Raw genomic sequence first — 20,140 nt, 5'->3', positions numbered from 1 at the left:
TTACCTTGTGACCTCACAAGCAAGAGCAATGGGGAAGCCTAATTCATTTTACAGCCATGTTACTAAGCTAACAACTGCAGTGATTCACTTAACAACTGTGCCAAGAAAGGTCGTAAAATGGGATGGGGGAAACTCACTTAACTGTCTTGCTTAGCAACAGAAATTGTGGCCTCAATTGTGGTCATAAGTCAAGGACTAGCTGCATGTCCTCAGAACCTAAATTCATCACTGTCGCATTAGGTTTTTTTTAATGGAGAAAGCACAGATTTTCTGCCAGAGATAAGAGTCTTGATGTTCTCAGCATGGATCCCAGAAAACACATGTTCTCAGAGCCAGCGCCAGATGTGTGGAGGCTAAAAATCTGAGAATTGCAATTTTGACAGCTGTAGTCCTAATAAATCCTGGGGAACGCCAGCTTGGAGAAGGCTGTACTTAAAAGAGATTTGCCAGCGGAACAATAATGCTAGGCAGGAATTCAGACAACAACATGACAAATTCAGAGATATCATTCACAAGGGCGTCATCAGCCAAAATAGGCATTTAAATGTTGTTTCTCTCATTATGGCTACACTTTCACCAAGGACTGTACCTGTTCCCTCCCATCCATCCATATGACTGCTCTTATGATTACGAATTTAACAGTTTGAAGGGCCATCGGACTTACGGGCGCAGTGCCATTTTGTGCTTGGAAAGCAGATTAAATTGCTCAAGATACTGCTTTGCTTGTTAAATCTTGCCTTTCCTACAATAGTTGGGGAAGTCTTGTCTCAGGGCGAGATGACCCGGGGCGTGGCATATACCTCCAACTTGGTCCCCAATGTCCAGTTATCATGGGAGGGAGGGAGGGAGGGAGGGAGGGAGGGAGGGAGGGAGGGAGGAAGGAAGGAAGGAAGGAAGGAAGGAAGGAAGGAAGGAAGGAAGGAAGGAAGGAAGGAAGGAAGGAAGGAAGGAAGTCCTTAGACTTATATACCACTTTACAGTGCTTTTACAGCCCTCTCTAAGCCAGGGGTCACCAACCTTTTGGACCTCAGGGACCACCAAACTCATAATTTTAAATCCCACGGATCAGAGACCCTGGGAAAATCCCCCCAAAAGTTTGCAGGAAAATTCTCCACCCGGTTTTCCTACCAATTGGTCATTCTTTATTTGTGATTGCAGGACACTCTCCAGCTTCGTTCTCGGGGGAGGGGGGGAGAGGCGGGGAGAGAGAGAGAGAGAGAGAGAGAGAGAGAGAGAGAGAGACTTTTGGCTTCATGTAAGGAAAGCAGCAGAAGCAGCAGAAGTCTTTCTCTCCCAAATTCCACCAGAAATGAGTCTTTTTGAGACTTGTTGGTGCTGGCGCAGCCTCTTGGAGCCTCTCTGGTACAGTTTGGGGGAGAGAAAGAAAGACTTTTGCTGCTTTCCTTGCATGCAGCCAAAAGCAGGAGAAGAAAGAAGCGGAAAGAAGCAGCCCGGAGGCCAGAGGAGGCATGTTGGGCAAGCGGGGCAAATCCGCCCCCTCCGCCCTTTCCCCCCTCCCCTCACTCCCTTGTGTTGTTCGCAATGCAAGCGACGCAAGCCTTGGGTTCCCACAGGCCATGTGGGCGGCATAGCCTTGTGTTCCCATGCAGCTTGGATTAATTGCTTTGGGGGTGACATTTCTCTGTGGACCACCAAGATTTTCTCGGAGATTCTCTCGGTGGTCCCCGGCCCACTGGTTGGCGACCACTGTTCTTGACTAACCTCCTGCTCAAATCAGGGAGCTTTACACCATCCCAGACAAATCAAATCTCAAGTCCACTCCAAGAGGCAAGTTGTTCCAGTCATGAATTGTTCTCACTGTCAGGAAATTTCTCCTTTGTTCTAGGTTGGATCTCTCTTTAACTACTTGGTTCACTCCTTGGTTCTTATCCTTATCCTTGTGCTGTGGAAAATAAGTTAGTCCCCTCTTCTCTGTGACAGCCCCTCAAATACTGGAAGACAGCAATCGTGTCATCCCTACTAGGCTAGATATATCTAATTCCCTTAACCCTTCGTCGTATGGTTTGCCCTCCAGACAGTTTGTCATCTTTGTCGCTCTTCCTCTCTGCCTACTTTATGGAATCTCACCATCTTTTTTGTTTCGTGGTGATCAGGACTGGATGCAAGTGGATGCGTGGTTTCATTAATGCAGTATAAAGCGGTACTATCATTTCTTGTCATCTTGGTATATTATTCCTCCGTTGATGCAGCCCAGGGTTGCACTGGCTTTTTATGGCAACTGCAGCGCACGGCTGCCTCATACTTAAGTGGTGGTCCACTAAGAAATTCTAGATCCCTTTCGCGGTTACTCCTGTTGAGTCGGGTACTCCCTATTCTATACTTACGCATTTGTTTTTTCCTGCTTAAATGCGGGGGTGGGGGGCTGATTAGTGCCCTGAAAGCCTTCCCGTCACCTTTTAATTGATTTTCAACCGCGTTCTAATCATCCTTTCAAAAATGTACCTTTATGTACTGCTTTTATCTTTGTCTTTTTATTGTACACCACCCGGCTTCCCTCTGTAAGGGAGATGGATGGTTCCAAATTGAGATGGGTGGATGGATGGATGGATGGATGGATGGATGGATGGATGGACAGGTAAATGGATGGATGGATAGATGGATGGACAGATAGACAAATAGACAGATAGGTAAATAAATAAACAAACAAACGGATGGATGGATGGACGGACAGATAGACAAATAAACAGAGAGACAGGTAAATAAATGGATGGATAGATGGATGGATGGATGGGCAGATAGACATGTAAATAAATGGATGGATGGATGGATGGATGGATGGACGGACAGACATTTTTTTACATCACTTTCAATACTTACCCGTTTCCTGGACTCTTCAATGGCAGACAGCAAAGCATTATCCTTTTCATTTTTTAGGAATCCCTGTAAGAAAAGGTACAATTTCCGTTAAAAACTAGCTTAGCTTGGAAAGGACATGTGGCATTTCCTACAGAGTTGGTGTGAGCTCTGCTGTAAGGTCAGGCAATTTTCAGCTTCCGTTTGCTGAATGTTCTTTAACTTGAGGGAAAAAAAAGAGGAAAATGCCAATACAGTGAATGTGGGCACTGAAATGTATTCGTTTCCTTTCAGTAAAGCACAAAACTAAACCAAATAAACTCTTGGCAATTGAGTCCTGATTCCATTTTCTCTTATTTCTGGACTTGGATCCTGCTTCCTCCCTCCATCAAGTTACAAGAGCCACAATGAAAAGCAGGAGAGGAGGCTGATGAATAGAGATAATAAGTCTGCCTAACCAGGCTAAATACATTTAAAAACTGGAAGAGAATGGTTCAGCCAACATATAAGAATGCACCCGAGACAAATTCCTTGCGTGTCCAATCATACTTCGCCAAGAAAGTATTCTAGTCTACTTTATAACTGTCAGAGAGCAAGCGGATGGACTATATTGCTGAAGCTAGAAACAGTCATAACTAACATTTTACTGGGTAGGGTAGGGTGGAATGGAACGGAACAGAACACTTTATGGGCCAAGTGTGATTGGATACACACAAGCAATTCGTCTCTGGTACATAAGGTCACAGTGTACATATTAACTACAAGTGATAAATCCTGATCATAATCATAATTCAAAATTCCAACGATCCTTAATTTTCTTCACACTGGATTGTTAATACGTCACTCCTGGGGAAAGAATTTCATAAAAAGCCCTCAAACCAATTCCACAGGATCTCCTGGTTGACCAAAAGGTTGGACCTCCAAAGTCCTTCCAATTCTGTTATTCTGTATTCTGACGAGGCTGGGTCACTTGTTGTTTATTTTTCCTGTTTTATTTTCAAGGGACGATACCAGGTAAGCAAGCACCCCCCCACACACACACACACACCTTGGAGAATAACAAAAAAAATCTTGTTGAAAAAAAAGCCCCGTGACCATACTAAGGAACAAATGCTTAAAAACAAGAGTCTGAATGACACAGCTGTCCCTGTGCTGGATTCAGATGCAACAAACCAAGATGCAAACTCATTGAGGGAGAAGGTAAGGAATTGTGAGGCTTATAATCAGAGGTGGGTTATTCGGCAGGTTCTGACCAGTTCTGGAGAACTGGTAGCGGACATTTTGAGTAGTTCGGAGAATTGGCAAATACCGCCTCTGACTGGCCCCGCCCCTATCTCTTCTCCGCCTCCCGAGTCCCAGCTGATTGGCTGGGTCTTCTTTGGTTGCCCTGCCCAGGAGAACGGAGCTGGGAAGCAGGGTAGTGGGGTGGGGAGATTTTACACTATCCTTCCCCTGTCCCGCCCACCAAGCCATGCCACACCACACCCACCAAACCACACACACAGAACCGGTAGTAAAAAACGTTTGAATCCCACCATTGCTTATAATCAGTTCTGAGCTCAGCTTTGATTCCAGATGCTGCTGCTGTACCATTTCCCATGTGTGAACCTCATCAAAGCAGACCAACCAAGACGCCAATACAGACAATCCATGACAAACGAACCACAACTGAGCCCAAAATTTCCACTGCTAAGCAAGAGGGGTTGTTAAGTAAGTTTTTGCCCCATTTTACAACTTTTCCAGCCACGGTTGTTAAGCCAGCCACCACAATTGTTAAGCTTAGTAACACCCGTCGCTAAATGAATTTGCCTTCCCCGTGGATTTGCTTGTCGGGAGGTCACAAAAGGGGATTGTAGGACCCTGGGACATTGCAACTGGCATAAGTCCATGCCAGTTGCCAAACATCTGAATTTTGACCACGGAGATGCTGCAAGTGTGAAAAGCTCTCATAAATTACTCTTTTTTTCAGTGCCGTTGTTGCTTCAAACGATCACTAAAGGAATGGTTGTAAGTCGAGGATGCTCTGTATTCCTTTCAGAAGCAGATTTAGGAACAACTTTGACTAGAGGATTTTCCGTTAAAGCACAAATTTCTGCTAGGAAACATGGCCTTTTTTCTTTTCTTCTTTTGTCTAAAAACTAGATAAAACTAGATAAGATAAACTAGATAAGCTAGATCAGCTTCATGGGGGGCGGGGGGGAGGCAGGATTTATATGGAACAAAGGAAAATTAATAATTCAACGTAAGAGAAAAACCAACTTTTAAAACCACAACAAAACAACTGGGAACACTCAATACAATTAATCTTCTAGAAGTCACTTGTACCAAAACTTTGAGAAGGAGGTTATCTGAGGGAGGGACACCGATTCATCTCTAAATTTGTCTGAAAAATCTATGTATTTTTGACTACCACTCGTGTCCTGTATGATCCAACAGAGTTGGCATGCTCACGGGCCCTGTTGTAACTATATGGATTATGGGTCAGGGCCGCAATGAAGACTATTTTATTTTGTCCTCCATTTTCCTTTGTATCTGTTTTTTGTTTAAATGCTTGCTATCCACCAAAGCCTCCAGGGGCAAACCTATGGCACACGTGCCACAGGTGGCACGCAGAGCCATTTGTGCTGGCACATGAGCTGCAGGCAAACTTACCTCGCTGCGCATGTGCGCCTCGCAGCTGATTTTCGGCTGGTTTGAGGCCTTTTTCAGCCTCCCAAAGACTTGAGAAAAGCTTCTGCAGGCTTCTGCAGGCCAAAAACTAGCCCTGTTTTGTCACTTCCTGTTTTTCTGAAAATACCGGAAGTGATGAAACGGGCCTAGTTTTCAGCCTGCAAAGCCTGCAGAAACCTGCAGAAGTCTTCCTCAAGCCTCTGGGAGGCCGAAAAGAGGCCTCAAACCTGCCTAAAATCAGCTGTGGGGCACAATGCAGGTAAGGTGGCAGCAGGCGGGGGGGATTGCATGCACATGTGTAGGGGGGCATGGGGTGGCACATTGCCTTCTGGGTGGTAGCGCATGAGCGTACAAACGTGCACACAATTTTTGGCACAGGAGCCCAAAAAGGTTAGCCATCACTGTCCTAGGGAGTGAGTAGTCAGATGGATGGATGGATGGATGGGATGGATGGATGGATGGATGGATGGAGGGAGGGAGGGAGGGAGGGAGGGAGGAAGGAAGGAAGGAAGGAAGGAAGGAAGGAAGGAAGGAAGGAAGGAAGGAAGGAAGGAAGGAAGGAAGGAAGGAAGGAAGGAATTAACCAGCATAACCAAGGATCATGGGGGACATTGTAAAATTCAGCAGACATTGCAAGCCATTAAAGGGAACACTAAAAATGTCCAAAGAGCAGAAAAGTATTATAGATCCAAAAGTAACACGTGAACACAGCTGCAACATTCAATTTTTAAAATACTTAAAAAGTTGGAGCTGGCAGTGGGCAGAGTTAGATTTTTCAAAAATTAGCAGGGTCACTCTCCATCTCTGCTTAAGGTACACTGAGTCTCCTCAACAGCTTCTTAAGGAAACTGTAATAAGGAGAGAGGCTTAATCTCCTGAAAGATTAGCAGTTTGAGCCGGAGGGTAGAATTAAACATGCCATCAGTTTGGAATCATTGCGCCACACGAGACCCATGCCTGTTCCCCCATGAATTCCATTGTCCCATATCTAGTGGCAATTTAGCCTGGACCATTAGTTGCTCAGATTTATGACCAGGTGCAAATAACCAGGAACAGGAGCTGAGTTCAAGGCACTAAGAGTCTATTCTTGCTACCTACACACAAGAATCTGGGAAACTAATGGTCCAAGCAAAAATGGTGCCAGATAAGGCTCAATGGAATTCACGGAGGTGGTGGTGGCTGGATAGGGGTCTCTTGTGACTCTGCAATGATTCCAAACTGATGACGCATTTAACCCCGCCCTCCACCTCAGCCTGCTCATCTCCTACATCTTCTCTGCAATGTTGCAACCACAGACAGCTGCAAATAGACAGTCTGTCCATTCCTAAGAAGAAACACACAATGGAAAATTCTCTGAAGAGACAAAAATGGGCCATCCAGTTCCAAACCTAGCCTCAGTAACTTGGGTGTCTAGAAGCTTAAATGCAAACATTCAGACAAACCCTACATTCCCGCTGTCCCTGCCCCCGAGTGCTGGTAATTCCCAAAGATTCTCTTCCCAACTTTCAGTAGCATGTCTTATATAATTCAGGAACAAGTTTCGTACGTTGCTCATGACTTAAACCCTCGTGTTATTGCACTCTCTAAATCTGATTATTCAAATCCAGCCACTCGGGGTTTTACAAAGCAAAGGGATTTGAGAGCTGTGCCCACAAAGTTACTGTGTCCGATGCTTAAATGTCTTTTCCTTACAGTCCTCAGAGCTCTCTCTAACCACACATGGACACATTCTCCTTTTCATATTGCTCCTATGATTAACCCACTACCTGCTTAAGGTCTCCTCCTTCTTCTAAGCCACTGATTTGGAGTGAAGCTGGCGGCCTAAAGATACTAATTTACTGCAGCAGAGCTAGGATTTTCTTGGCAATCCTATTCATAGCCTTCAAAGTGTCAGAAGAGGGCCAATTAACACTCTGCATGACAGGCAGCTTATCTGTTACTCGGCAGTGGATAGGAAAGGAAAGGAAGGAATTTGCATCTCCCAACTCTTCTCTTTGGAGAAGATTCAGTTTGTTGCACCCACTAATAGAAGGCTTTTTGGGGGGTCCGAAAAATTCAGAACCAACGGTGCTCTTCAAAACTGGAGCTTCTTTCCTTGAAGATGTTCTGAAGAAGCTTCCTAGATGAGAAGCGAAACGACTTCAAGGAAACAAAAGTCCAGTCACCTTTTGAAAATGCACCTTTGTGTTGTGGTTAGCCAGCAGCAGGTGCGGATGGCTGAGGAGAGCGAGGACTCAGATGAGGAGCCAGGACCATCAGGGAGTAGACTGCTGCCTTCAGAGATTGGGGGGCTGGCAGCAGCGATGAGGAGGTTCCCGAGGAGCCTGTGCCAAGTGCGTGTGCACACAGGGTTGCTCGCAGGAAAGAGCAGTTGCAACAGCACAGGTGACTCGGGAGTAAGGCTGCAAGGTAAGAGACTCTCCTTCAAGAAGATAAAAGCCAGCTGGGAAGCTAACGTTCCTTGCAGGAAGCAAAGACGTTTTGAAACTCAACCTCATGGACATTACAGTATCTTACGTTGGTATTTGAAGACTCTTGTGTTGTGAAATATTTCTGTGATTCTTGGCAGTTTCGTACAGTTTTGGCTAGGTTGTGCTTATCAAAGTTAATTAGTTTGCAGCAGCCTTTTAACCAGGGATTCGCAAGACTCATTAAAAGGTTTCTGTTCCCTTTGGTTATTGTTTGTTTTATTGGAAAAGGGTTTGGGTCAGAACACTTTGGGACAACCAAGCTCAGGGAGCACCAAGGACTATAAGGAAGGCAGGAAGGAAACATTCTGGTGTTGCTTACAGAACCTGCCTCTCCATTAACCCTTATTACATTCTTGGCAGGTCTAGACTTCCTGTCTCAGGAACTTCTCTGGAGTTTTTTTTCCCCCTCCTTTGCTGGTACTTTGCTTGTGTGGAGTGACCATTCAAAATTACAATGGCACTGAAAAAAGTGACTTATGACCATTTTTCACACTTACGACTGTTGCAGCATCCCCACAGTCATGAGAGGCCAGGCGAGGAGATGCGTGCCTCGATGTAAGTGAAGTTGAGTTGGCCATGCCCAGCCAATAACATGACCACCAAGCCATGCCCACCAACTAAGCCACGCCCACAGAGGTGGCTGTTAAAAAATTTGAATCTCACCCCTGGTCGTAGTGCATGGCTAGGGGAATCGCATGCACAGGTGCGCGGTGTGCAAGGGAAATCATGTGCGCAGGCGCAGATGTGCAGTGCCCTGCGAGGGGATCATGCATGCAGGCACAGGGGAGGGCAGCATGTATTGCCTTCTGGGTTCTGGCACGCAAGTGCGTGCACACAAGCGTGTGCGCAATTATCAGCATGGGAGCCGAAAAAGGTTTGCCACCACTGTCCTCAAAGCTTCTTCGGTTCTGAGAGTTGAAGAAGCTTCTGGGATGACAAGCGAAATGTCTTCAAAGAAAAAAAAAAAACCAGAAAGTCCAGTTGCCTCTTGAAAACAAAAAAAGTATCTTTGGGACAACCATGAACCTGGATGATGGAGAATCTCCATAAAGTCTCAGCAGGGTTTGCTGAGAGCTCATATACTCCCAAAAGGCAGAATCAATAAATATAACAAAAATGACCTCATGAGCACTTTTCGTCCGTCTCATCCATCGGATGGAAGAATACAGGTAATCCTTGACTTATAACCATTTGCTTAGGGACCGTCTGAAATTACAGCAGCATTGAAGAAAGTGACTTATGACTATTTTTTACTCTTACAATTGTTGCAGCATCCCAGGGTCACATGATCAAAAAAATCCGGATGCTTGGCAATGGGTTCGTATTGATGATGGTTGCGGATTCCTGGAGTCACGGGATCACCTGTTTTTTTGACCTTCCAGCAAGCAGAGTCCATGGGGAAACCAGCTCTCACTTAACAACTGTGTTACTAATTGAACAACTGCACTGGTTCTGTGATGACCCAGGGTGGGATACAAAAGAAACACAGTCACAAAAAACAGGTGGAGGCCCTTTTATTCCTTCACTTTGCTTCCAAGCTCCAAATATCCTTGACTGGAGACAAAAAACTCCCTCGCAAGCAGTTACAAGAAGGAGGAAATGCCATTTAAATTATAAAGAGTGAAAAACAACACAAACCAGGCAAGATAAGGGCTTGAAGATGTCCACAGATATCAGAACACACACTGGGAAGGATGCCAAACTCAGAGAGGAACAATAAAGTAGAGATATTTCCGTGCTTTGTTTCCAGCACTGGCCCGTACGCATGTCCATCCTCTTATCCAGTTGTCACAACTGCAGCCCATGAAGAGGATTAAGGCCCTCTCCTCCTGCATAGAGCAGGTCTCTCCCTTATCTTCTCCTCCCTGCCCTAGGATGGAGAGGGGATGGGCCTGGGTCCTCCTCTGACTACCCAGCCGGCCTCTGCCCTTCCCCAGCCTCTTCCACAACCTCCAGAGCCACCCTTCCACTCCCTGTCGGCTGTTCCTCCTCTCCCTCAGAGTCCGTCTCCACCAGGGGCATGACAGGTTCACTTTAAAAACTGTGACAAGGGAGGTCGTGAAATAGGGCAAAATTCACTTAACCATTCTTTCACTTAGCAGCGGCAATTTCAGGCTTAATTGCGGTCATCTTTTTTCACTGCCATTGTAACTTTGAACAGTCACTTTTGTCAATCAAGGACGACCTATACAAAGCGTCCATACGATTGAACTAAAAAAAAGTTTAAAAAAATGAATATATAAAGAACTATTTCTCATTTGGGGGATCAAGATGGAAAGTTGGGCCTTTTCCAAATGAAAAATGTTTCCCATCCCTCTGATAGGATGACACGGAGCAAATGAACAGGACAGCACCGACACGATCATGAGAATATGCTAGCAAGAGCGTGAATACCAGATAGCGCTCCTTGCCTGTAGGGTTGAAGGGGAAGGGGTACATCTAAGGCAATCCATAGTTGGTGGCAAGACGGGCAGATAGCGCTTTGCAGGCATAAAGGACTGAAATAAACCTCGAAGGAAGAATGAGAGGAGTGCTGCTCTAAAGCTGGGAAAAGCAAGGAAATAACTACTAGGTTTTTGCCAAGCAAATAGTAAGGATCCCAAACATCAAGCTTAGGAACCAGGTGATGAGATTCTACCATACCTGACACACCAATTTCCAGTTCCTCTAGTCCCGTGTTGGCGAACCTACACCATGCATGCCGGAAGTGGCACGCAGAGCCATTTCCCTCGGCACACAAGAGGTCGCCCAGACGAGGCCCACTGCACATGCATGTGCACGCCATCGCCTGACAGGTGATTGTCGACAACGCATGCACAGGGAGCGGGAGGGGGCATGGGAGACGTGCAGGGATGGGACTCAAATTTTTAACAACCGGTTCTGTGGGCGTGGCTCAGGTGGTGAGCGTGGCTTGGAGGTCATGTGACTGGGTGGACGTGGCTTGGTGGTCATGTTATTGGCTGGGTGTGGCCAACTCAATATCACTCATATTGAGACACGCATCTCCTCACCTGGCCTCTCATGACTGTGGGGATGCTGCAACGGTTGTTAAGTGTGAAAAACGGTCACAAGTCACTTTTTTCAGTGCTATTGTAACTTTGAATGGTCACACCACACAAGCAAAGTACCCAGCAAAGGAGGGGGAAAAAACTCCAGAAAAGTTCCTGAGACAGGAAGTCTAGTCCTGCCAAGAATGTAATAAGGGTTAATGGAGAAGCAGTTTCTGTAAGCAACACCAGAATGTTTCCTTCCTTCCTTCCTTACAGGATTAGGCCAGTAATTTCTTCTAACAACCGGTTCTCCGAACTGCTTAGAATGTTAACAACCGGTTCTAGCAAATAGGTGCGAACTGGTAGAATCCCACCCCTGGAGACGTGTGCACATGTGCAGAGATGCTCAGTGCCGCAGGGGTATCTCACGCACATGCGCAGAGACACGTGGCACATGAGGGGATCACACGTGCATGCGCAGAGATGCGTGGTGTGCGAGGGGCGGATCGCATGCGCGTGCGCAGGGGGTGGCCAGCACGCATTGCCTCTGGGTGCTGGCATGCAAGTGAGCGCAAGCAAGCGAGCGCGCATGCAATTATCTGCATGGTAACTGAAAAAGATTAGCTACCACTGCTCTAGTTATTACGGGGCGGGGAAAGGAACTTTCACGTGTAGATCAATCGAAGAAGGGCCACGTGGATCTCTCTTTACCAAATATAACAGGTGTCTATCTAGAGAGCAAAACCTTTCAAATCTTCCAGTCGACAACACTCAGTCACAGTGGTCACCAGAGTGCTATTTTCCCACTATAGCAAGATTTATGGCCTTTTTAAGAGCAACTGCTGCAATTATCTTTCAATCCGCACCGATGGGCGATTTCTTCAAATAAACACTTCCCTTTGTTTTCATTTGCTATGGATGCATCTCCTCTTCAGCGATCGGCAACAGGCCCCTCTTACAGTATTTAGAAAAAGGCAAAGGCATCCAAAATAAACTGGATTTAAATTTTAGATCGCAGGTGGGAATGATCGTCTGTGCATTGTTTCGATGGGGCTTTTAAATCTTGAGCATCCCTCTTGAACGTCAGCAGCGTTCTTCATGTGCATATCTGAATGCTAATTTGACCATATGTAGCCAGCTAGTGTAGTTAAGAGCGGCTTCCCCTGGTTACATTTTTCATCTAATTATATTTGTACTGTGTAGGATGCATGCAAATAAAATGAGAGACAGAGTACAAGGTATTCATACGGAGCCTCTGTGGCGCAGTGGTCAGAATGCAGTACTGCAAGCTACTTCTGCAGCCAGCTGCCTACAATTTGGCAGCTCAAATCCCACCAGGTTCACGGTTGATCAGCCTTCCGTCCTTCCAAGGTCAGTAAAATGGGGACCCAGATTGTTGGGGGCAAAAAAACTGCTTAGAGAGAGCTGTAAAAGCATTGTAAAGTGGTATATAAGTCTAAGTGCTATTGCTATTCATTCCTTGTGCGTTGGGTCTGCTTGGCTCCTGAATCTTTAAGGAAATTGAACAAAATAAAAACGAAACCCGGAGCTACCAAAGGATTGAAATGTTTTGCTGGACCGGCCTCCTGAAAAGGTCATTCTCTAAAGGTCAAGCGAGGTCTGATGAGAGGGCAAGAATCTGAAGCATCCTTGGAAAAAAAACAGACCGAGTTTGACTTGACGGCATCTCTCCTTTGGGTGTGTTAAAATGCAGATGAGTTGCTTGCCTTCTTAATGACATCTGAACATATTTTGAAGAGGTCGTGGAAATAAACGGGCCCTCTGTTAGAATTAAGACAGTAAATATGGTTTTTATGCCCAATTTTTTAAAAGAAAAAAAAATGTGTCAGTTACTAGTTGTCTGCTGATATGCACTATTGAGACGTCTGCAAAATAAGGGATATAATTCTTGCGAAAATATTTTAAACCAAGGTTTTACAACTGCAAAGAAAAATGTGGAGTAAAATTGGACTTCAAATTTGATTAGGATCCTTTTCTTTCTTTCTTTTTTTCTTTCTTTCTTTCTTTCTTTCTTTCTTTCTTTCTTTCTTTCTTTCTTTCTTTCTGTCCATCTACCTTCAGTACCTACCTACCTACCTATGATATATCATCCATTTATCTGTCAGTCTATCTGTCTGTCTGTCAGTCTACCTATCACCTTAAATAGATAGATCACCATTATCATCTATCATCCATTCCCCTCTCTCTCTTTTTTCCTTCTATCACCTATCTATCATCACTATCTGTCATCCATCCATTCATTCATCCATCCACCCACCTACCTATCTACCTATAATTTATCATCCATTTAACTGCCTGCCTGCCTATCTATCTATCTATCTGTCTCCCTATCATCCTAAATAGATAGATCTATCACCATCATCTATCATCCTTCTATCTATCTTCTTCCGTATTATCAGCATCATCCATCAATCCATCCATCCATTCATCTACCTACCTGCCTACCTACCTACCTTCAGTATCCATTTATATGTCAGTCTATCTCTATCTATATTTCTATCTATCTCCCTATCACCTTTATTCTATCTATCTATCTATCTATCTATCTATCTATCTATCTATCTATCTATCTATCTTTCTATCTATCTTATATGCCACTGATTTTGCCAACAGGTGATTCTAGTTATCTTAGAAGTAAAAACACCAATGCAAGACATTAAAATGTTAAAAGGATGGATATTAACATTAAAATTAACAAAGATGGCTAAGGAAGCAAGCAAAATATAAATGAGGTAGAGGTAGAATTTTCCACAATCGCCTCCAGTATGGAGTGGTTCCACTGGGGCCCCAGATCCATCAGCAGAGTCCAGTTTGAAGACCCTCTTGGAAAGGGTCATTTTCTTTATCATTGCCAGTTTTTTGAGTTAAAAAACACCAGCCACTTGCTTCCACCTGTTACGGCGCAGAAAAACAGGCTGTGAGCAAAGTATCCATGGAGTTTTTAGGATGTCAGTTGCACCCCTGGAAATGCAGATCCTGTATGTGAGATACAACTCTAGGTCAATCCAAAAAATATCCTTGATACACACAAGGCATGAAGCTATAACTAAGCTGGCAAGGGTGAAGCCAGTGAACAGGTATAATCGTGGCTTGACGTTGCTCTAAAGGGCCTCAGGCATGTAACCACCTTAATTCCCTTTTTATTTAAGTTCATTGAGTGTGGTTTGCTCCTAGTTAGTGGAACTAATGGCTGCTGGCTAAGTTTGGTCAGAATAGGGAAATATGATTTGCCTTGAAGCCGGGAAGGAGGGAAGGAAGAGAATGAGGGTGGAAGGGAAAAATAAGGGAGAAAAATATGATATGAGCCACGGTGGCGCAGTGGTTAGAGTGCAGTACTGCAGGCTACTTCTGCTGCCTGCCGGCTGCCTGCAATTTGGCAGTTCGAATTTCACTAGGTTCAAGGTTGACTCAGCCTTCTAGAGTTAGAGTGGGCTGTAAAGCATTGTGAAGCATTATATAAATCTAAGGGCTGTTGCTATTGCCCTTCCTTCTATCATCATCCATCTGTTTGTCCATCCATCCATGATGTGCAGTGGTTGGAATGCAGTATTGCAGGCTGATTCTGCCCGCTGCCAGCAGTTTGATCCTGACCAGCTCAAGATTGACTCTGCAGCCTTCCATCCTTTCAAGGTGGGTAAAATGAGGACCCAGATTGTTGGGGGCAAGAGGCTGACTTTGTAAACTGCTTAGAGAGGGCTGGAAAGCAGTGTGAAGCGGTATATAAGTCTAAACGCTATTGCTATTCCCAAGGATCACATCAAGCCATGCTTTGAGGTTACCCCTTACCAGCTTATAGTGGTTCCATACAGGCAGTCCTTGACTTACAAGCAATTGTTTAGTGGCCGTTCCAAAGTTTCAACGGCACTGAAAAAAGGGACAGAGGAAGTTTTCCCCATTTATGACCACTACAGCATTCCCATGGTTACATGGTCATAATTCAGGTGCTCAGCAACTGCTGTGATTTAGGAGAGTGGCACTGTCCCGGGGTCATGTGATTACCATCTGTGTAACCTTTCCATCTGGCTTCCACCAAGCAAAGCCAGAATGACTGAGCAGAGTAACAAGAGTTGGAAGGGACCTTGGAGGTCTTCTAGTCCAACCCTTGCTCAGGCAGGCAACCCTATACCATATCAGACACAGGGTTGTCCAAGTCAGTGGAGAAAGTTGGATTCGTGTCGCTCGCTGAACAACTGCATTCGCTTAACTGTGGCCAAAAGGTCATAAAATGGGACACCACTCCCTTAACCGATGCCTTGCACGGCAACAGAAATTCTGGGCTCAATTGTGGCTGTAAGCCAAGGACTTACATGCATATCGTACTACATGGTTGCAAGCTTGCGAAGGAAGCCTTAAATGTTGGCAGGAACCCGCCGCCTTCTCTAGGCAAGCCAGAGAAAAGAGGCTTGAAGACTTGTCTGGTAAGTCGTGTAATGTGCTCCATGGATTATATATTTGGTCCTTCTGTTTGAAGCCAGGTGGTATGGAAGAGCCAGGTGGACTTCAGGTGGACTTAAAATTGTCCATTTCAAATCAGGCTGGAGATGGAGGGAGGAGGTGTTGGGACCAGGAGGAGAAACGTGTGTGAGAATGGGGAGAAAGTTACGCACTCCAAAAAGCTGCTGACTACGGAGGGGCAGGAGCCACGAGGAAGGAATGTGAGCCCTCCACATGCCTTCTAGCAGACCTGAGGTGCTTCTCTTTTCTATTGATTTATTTATGCATTTTCCTTTAATATATATATATAAGTGCTTAGTAAGCATTGTATTGCCTGAGTCAATTTACAAATATATAGTAATAGCAGTAGTAACATCCTTTACTTAAAGGTAAAGATTTCCTTCGCATATCCATGCTAATTGTTCCCACCTCTAGAGGGCAGTGCTCATCTCCGTTTCAAAGCCAAAGAGCCAGCGGTGTCCGAAGACGTCTCCGCGGTCATGTGGCCGGCAGGACTAAATGCCTTTGAAGGTGCACAGAGGAATGCTGTTCCCTTCCCACCAAAGGGGTCCCTATTTTTCTACTTGCATTTTTTTTACATGCTTTCGAACTGCTAGGTTAGCAGAAGCTGGGACAAGGAACGGGAGCTCAATCCTTTATTCTTCCACTTTCTAATTTCTGCCTTTGTTATCTAACCATTGGTAAAACAAGTCCCAAGTTAAAAAGTATTCTGTGTCTTCTTTGTCTTATCCATTTCCGTGCGGTCTAATATTTTTCTAATTATGTTTTCCTCTACAGGGATTTCCTCATTCTTCTGATATTGTGCAAATACAATTCTCGCTGCCGCCCAAACGTATTGTATTAAATATATCTCTATATATCTTCCCTTTATCATATTTTATGGCAGTACAGCTAACAAATAAATAATATAAATATAAACTGCCCAAACTACTGTTTTGGTTTCCAACGATTCCTATAAAACTAGAGGAAAAAAAAATACTTTTGAGGAATTAAATACAATAGGAGGCGCTTCTCTTTGTTGTGCCTCGTTGTGACTTGAAGCATTTACAAACAACCCAGCCATTCCCGAGCCCCTGATAAACGGCCCATGTCTCCCCTGGGCTGCATCAGGCTCTAACCCTAACCACGAAAGCATCCATCAAGGAAAGAAAAGGGAGAAGATGGCTCCCATTTTTTTTTCCAGAAAGCGTGAGCAAGAAACCCTGCAACTGAGTCACTGCGCAAGGAAGAACTCTCTGGTTGGGTGGGTGATGGGTAGAGATCTCCCACTGCCTCGCCCACCTCATTCCCAGATGCTCAGCCACTCCTCATCTTGGAATGGTCAGGCCAGAGGGAGACACACATGCCAAAGGACGTTGGGACGAATACAGTACAGCAGGGGTCACCAAACTTTTGGATCTCAGGGACCACCAAACTCATAATTTTAAATCCCACGGACCAGAGACCCTGGGGAAAATCCCCCAAAAAAAAAAGTCTGCAGGAAAATTCCCCACCCCGATTTCCTACTGGTTGATCATTCTTTATTTGGGTTAGCAGGATACCATCTCCAGCTCCGTTCTCAGGGGGAGAAAGAGAGACTTTTGGGTTCATGCAAGGAAAGCAGCAGAAGCAGCAGAAGTCTTTCTTTCTCTCCCCCAAACTCCGCCAGACATGAGTCTCTGGGAGACTTCTTGTGCTGGCGCGGCCTCTTAGAGCAGGATGCCTTGCAAGGTCCCAAAGACTCATTTCTGGCGGAGTTTGGGGGAGAAGAAGAAAGACTTTTGCTGCTTTCTTTGCATGCAGCCAAAAGCAAAAGAAGAAAGAAGCGAAAAGAAGCAGCCGGGTGGCCAGGCGAGGTGCGTGGGGTGAGTGGGGCAAGTTCCCCCCTTCGCGCTTTTCTCACTCCCCTCCCTACCTCGTGTTGTTTGCAAGGCAAGCGATGCAAGCCTTGTGCTCCTGCGGGCCATGTGGGCGGCACAGTCTTGTGCTCCTGCGCAGCCTGGATTAATTGCTTTGGGGGTGACCTTTCTCTGCGGAACACCAAAATTTTCTGGCGGACAATCAATGGTCCATGGCCCACTGGTTGGCAACCACTGAAACAGGAGTAGGACTTGGAATGGAATGGAATGGAATGGAATGGAATGGAATGGAATGGAATAGAATAGAATAGAATAGAATAGAATAGAATAGAATAGAATAGAATTCTTTATTAGTCAACTGTGATTGGACACACAAGGACGATGGCTCTCTTAGGTATACAGTTAGTCTTCGACTTCCAATCACAATCAGGACCAGAATTTTAATCGTTAAGCGGAACGGGTGTTAATTGAGCCGGGTTCAATTTTGCTATCTTTTTGGCCATGCTTGCGAAGCAAACCACTGCAATTCAGCAAATGGGGAGGGGGGGGAGATTTCATTAAACATCTGATTTCTCTCCCCCCCACCGTCCCCTTGGTTAACTTGGCTTGTTTCGAGCTAAAATGGTGATTGCATGACCCTGGGATGCTGCAACCACTGTACCTACAAGCCAGTTGCCCAAGAGCCCGGATTTTGATCGTGTAACTGGGAGTATGCTGCAATAGCCTTAAGTGCGAGAACAGCAGTAGCACGTAAGACTTATATACCACTTCACGGTGCTTCACAGCCCTAAGTGGTTTACAGAGTCAGCCTCTTGTCCCCCAACAATCTGGGTCCTCATTTTACCCACCTCAGAAGGATGGAAGGCTGAGTCAACCTGGAGCAGTCAGAATCGAACTGCGGACAATGGGCAGAATTAGTCTGCAATACTGCAATCTAACTAACCACTGCACCACCATGGCTCTTGACTATAAGAGTAGGATGGTTGTAAGTCACTTTTTTCTGTGACATTGTAACTTCAAAAGGTCACTAAATAAATGATTGTAAGTTGAGGACTATCTTTATAGACCACAAATTTAGCCATAACTTAATAAGACTCCTCAGCTTAATCCAGCTACTGTATCAGCCAGTGATGTCAAACCCATGACACGCATATCAAAAGTGACACATCGGGAAGATTTGGGTGGCACACCCGCATTTACTACCACCCCACAATGACTGTACTCAAAACCACACCCCGTTCTCGTGCATTTTTTGGAGGCCCGTGTGTAAAAGGAGCGTGCTCTCGCACAACCTCCAGATCCTCCGAAAATGAGGTGATTTCACGCGTGTTCATTTTTTGTAATCATTTCACATTCTGTCAGCCATGTGGGAGGGTGGGTTCTACTTTGTTTTTCAAATAAACGAATAAATATGTAAAAAAAATTGCTTCTCTTTTGTTTGGGGGCATGGTGGATGTGCATAAGACCCCAGCTCAGCATTGAGTTGGGCGTTTTCTGAATTTTTGACAGGCTGAGCGCAAAAGGTTCGCCGTCAAGTGATATATAATAAGCTCAGAATTCAAGCAGTCGTGTTTCAGCCGAGGAGGGCTTGGACCGTTCAAAATAAGGGGGCTGGCCACCCCGAATTGGTTGGGCACACGAGAACATCATTCCCTGGGACATTTGCTGCAGCAAAGGTGTAGCAAAAAGAAGAAGAGGGCGCTAAACGGTCAGCACTGTCACTAGGCAACATTCTTGGATGGTGCCTGAAGCCATTTTGTTTCTTTTATTTCTTTCACTGATTTTTGCCTAAGCTGTCCTAGGGGGCTTTTTTGGGGGGCTGGAAGGGGAGGAGAAGGTAGGATCAAAGCACTTAAAACTGATTTGTTTTATTGGCTAATTAAATTCCCTGCTCTCACTTAGGCAAAATTGACAACATTATTCAGTCTCTGATCGTCTCCTCCTCCTCCTCCTCCTTTTGCAATTTTGTTCAGGCGGCTTTCCCACCGATTTTGATAAATAAAACCAATAAATAAATGTTCACAGTGCATGCGTGGGGCATACAAATGCCTGCTAAGGATCTGTTTAGAACCCTTTTGTTTTACTCTACTCCAGGTATTTAGTTTTGCATTGATACCCTGCTAAAAAGAATAATAAGATTATTTATTGGTTACGATTTGTTTGATGAATTCGGCTGGCACAAAATACCGCTCCCATCCCCATTTCCCCCCACAAAAAATACCCCTGTGAGGAAGGAAGAAGCTCTGGGCTGATACATTATAATTCTAAACGAATTGTATTCCAAAGAAGAAGCTGTGTAAACACATTGTAAAAGATAAAACATAAATATTTTTAACCAGAGTTCCCAGTTTCTACTTTTCTCAGTCCTTGAGGGGTACAGTAATCATTTTAAAACTTCATTTTTGTTTGCTGCTTGGAATTCAGAAAAAAAGGAAAAATAAAGTATTTATAGATCATGATTTATCCCTTATAGCTTTTATGTATATTGAGAGAATATGAACAAAGAATTGTCCAACCACACTTAGCCAATAAAGAAGTCTCTATTCTATTCTATTCTATTCTATTCTATTCTATTCTATTCTATTCTAAAATAACAGCGTTGGAAGGGATCTTGGAGGTCTTCTAGTCCAACCCCTTGCTCAAGTAGGAGACCTTATACCATTTCAGACAAATGGATGTCCAGTCTCTTTTTAAAAGCCTCCAGTGATGGAGAATCCACAATTGGGCTGGAAAGCTATAGGTTCAGAGTCCCATTCTTAAATTTTAATTCATGGTCCAGACCTGAATTTGGGATTAACATGAAGCTAAATTTGGGGTAAATCCATATAAGACTATATTATCAGAACAAAATTAAGTTATTAACCAAAGTTCCATTGCTGCT

At 44.8% G+C, this 20,140-nt stretch overlaps 1 protein-coding gene across 2 annotated transcripts in view; it reads right to left on the bottom strand.

Moving 5' to 3' along the window:
- Positions 1–20,140, bottom strand: part of NUP93 (nucleoporin 93) — a 122,261-nt gene that overhangs the window by 38,600 nt on the left and 63,521 nt on the right. For both annotated transcript variants that reach the window (XM_087940512.1, XM_087940514.1), the window contains one exon: positions 2,839–2,901. In XM_087940512.1, coding sequence (XP_087796638.1) covers positions 2,839–2,901 — 63 coding nt within the window. The remainder of the gene's footprint in view (positions 1–2,838; positions 2,902–20,140) is intronic.

Source organism: Pseudonaja textilis, chromosome 11 (assembly GCF_049901715.1).
Source record: "Pseudonaja textilis isolate UNSWEBS1 chromosome 11, rPseTex1.2, whole genome shotgun sequence".
In the NCBI taxonomy this organism is placed as follows: domain Eukaryota; kingdom Metazoa; phylum Chordata; class Lepidosauria; order Squamata; family Elapidae; genus Pseudonaja; species Pseudonaja textilis.
The sequence above is the reverse complement of the archived record's forward strand: the minus strand, read 5'-3'. Positions and strand labels throughout refer to the sequence as shown.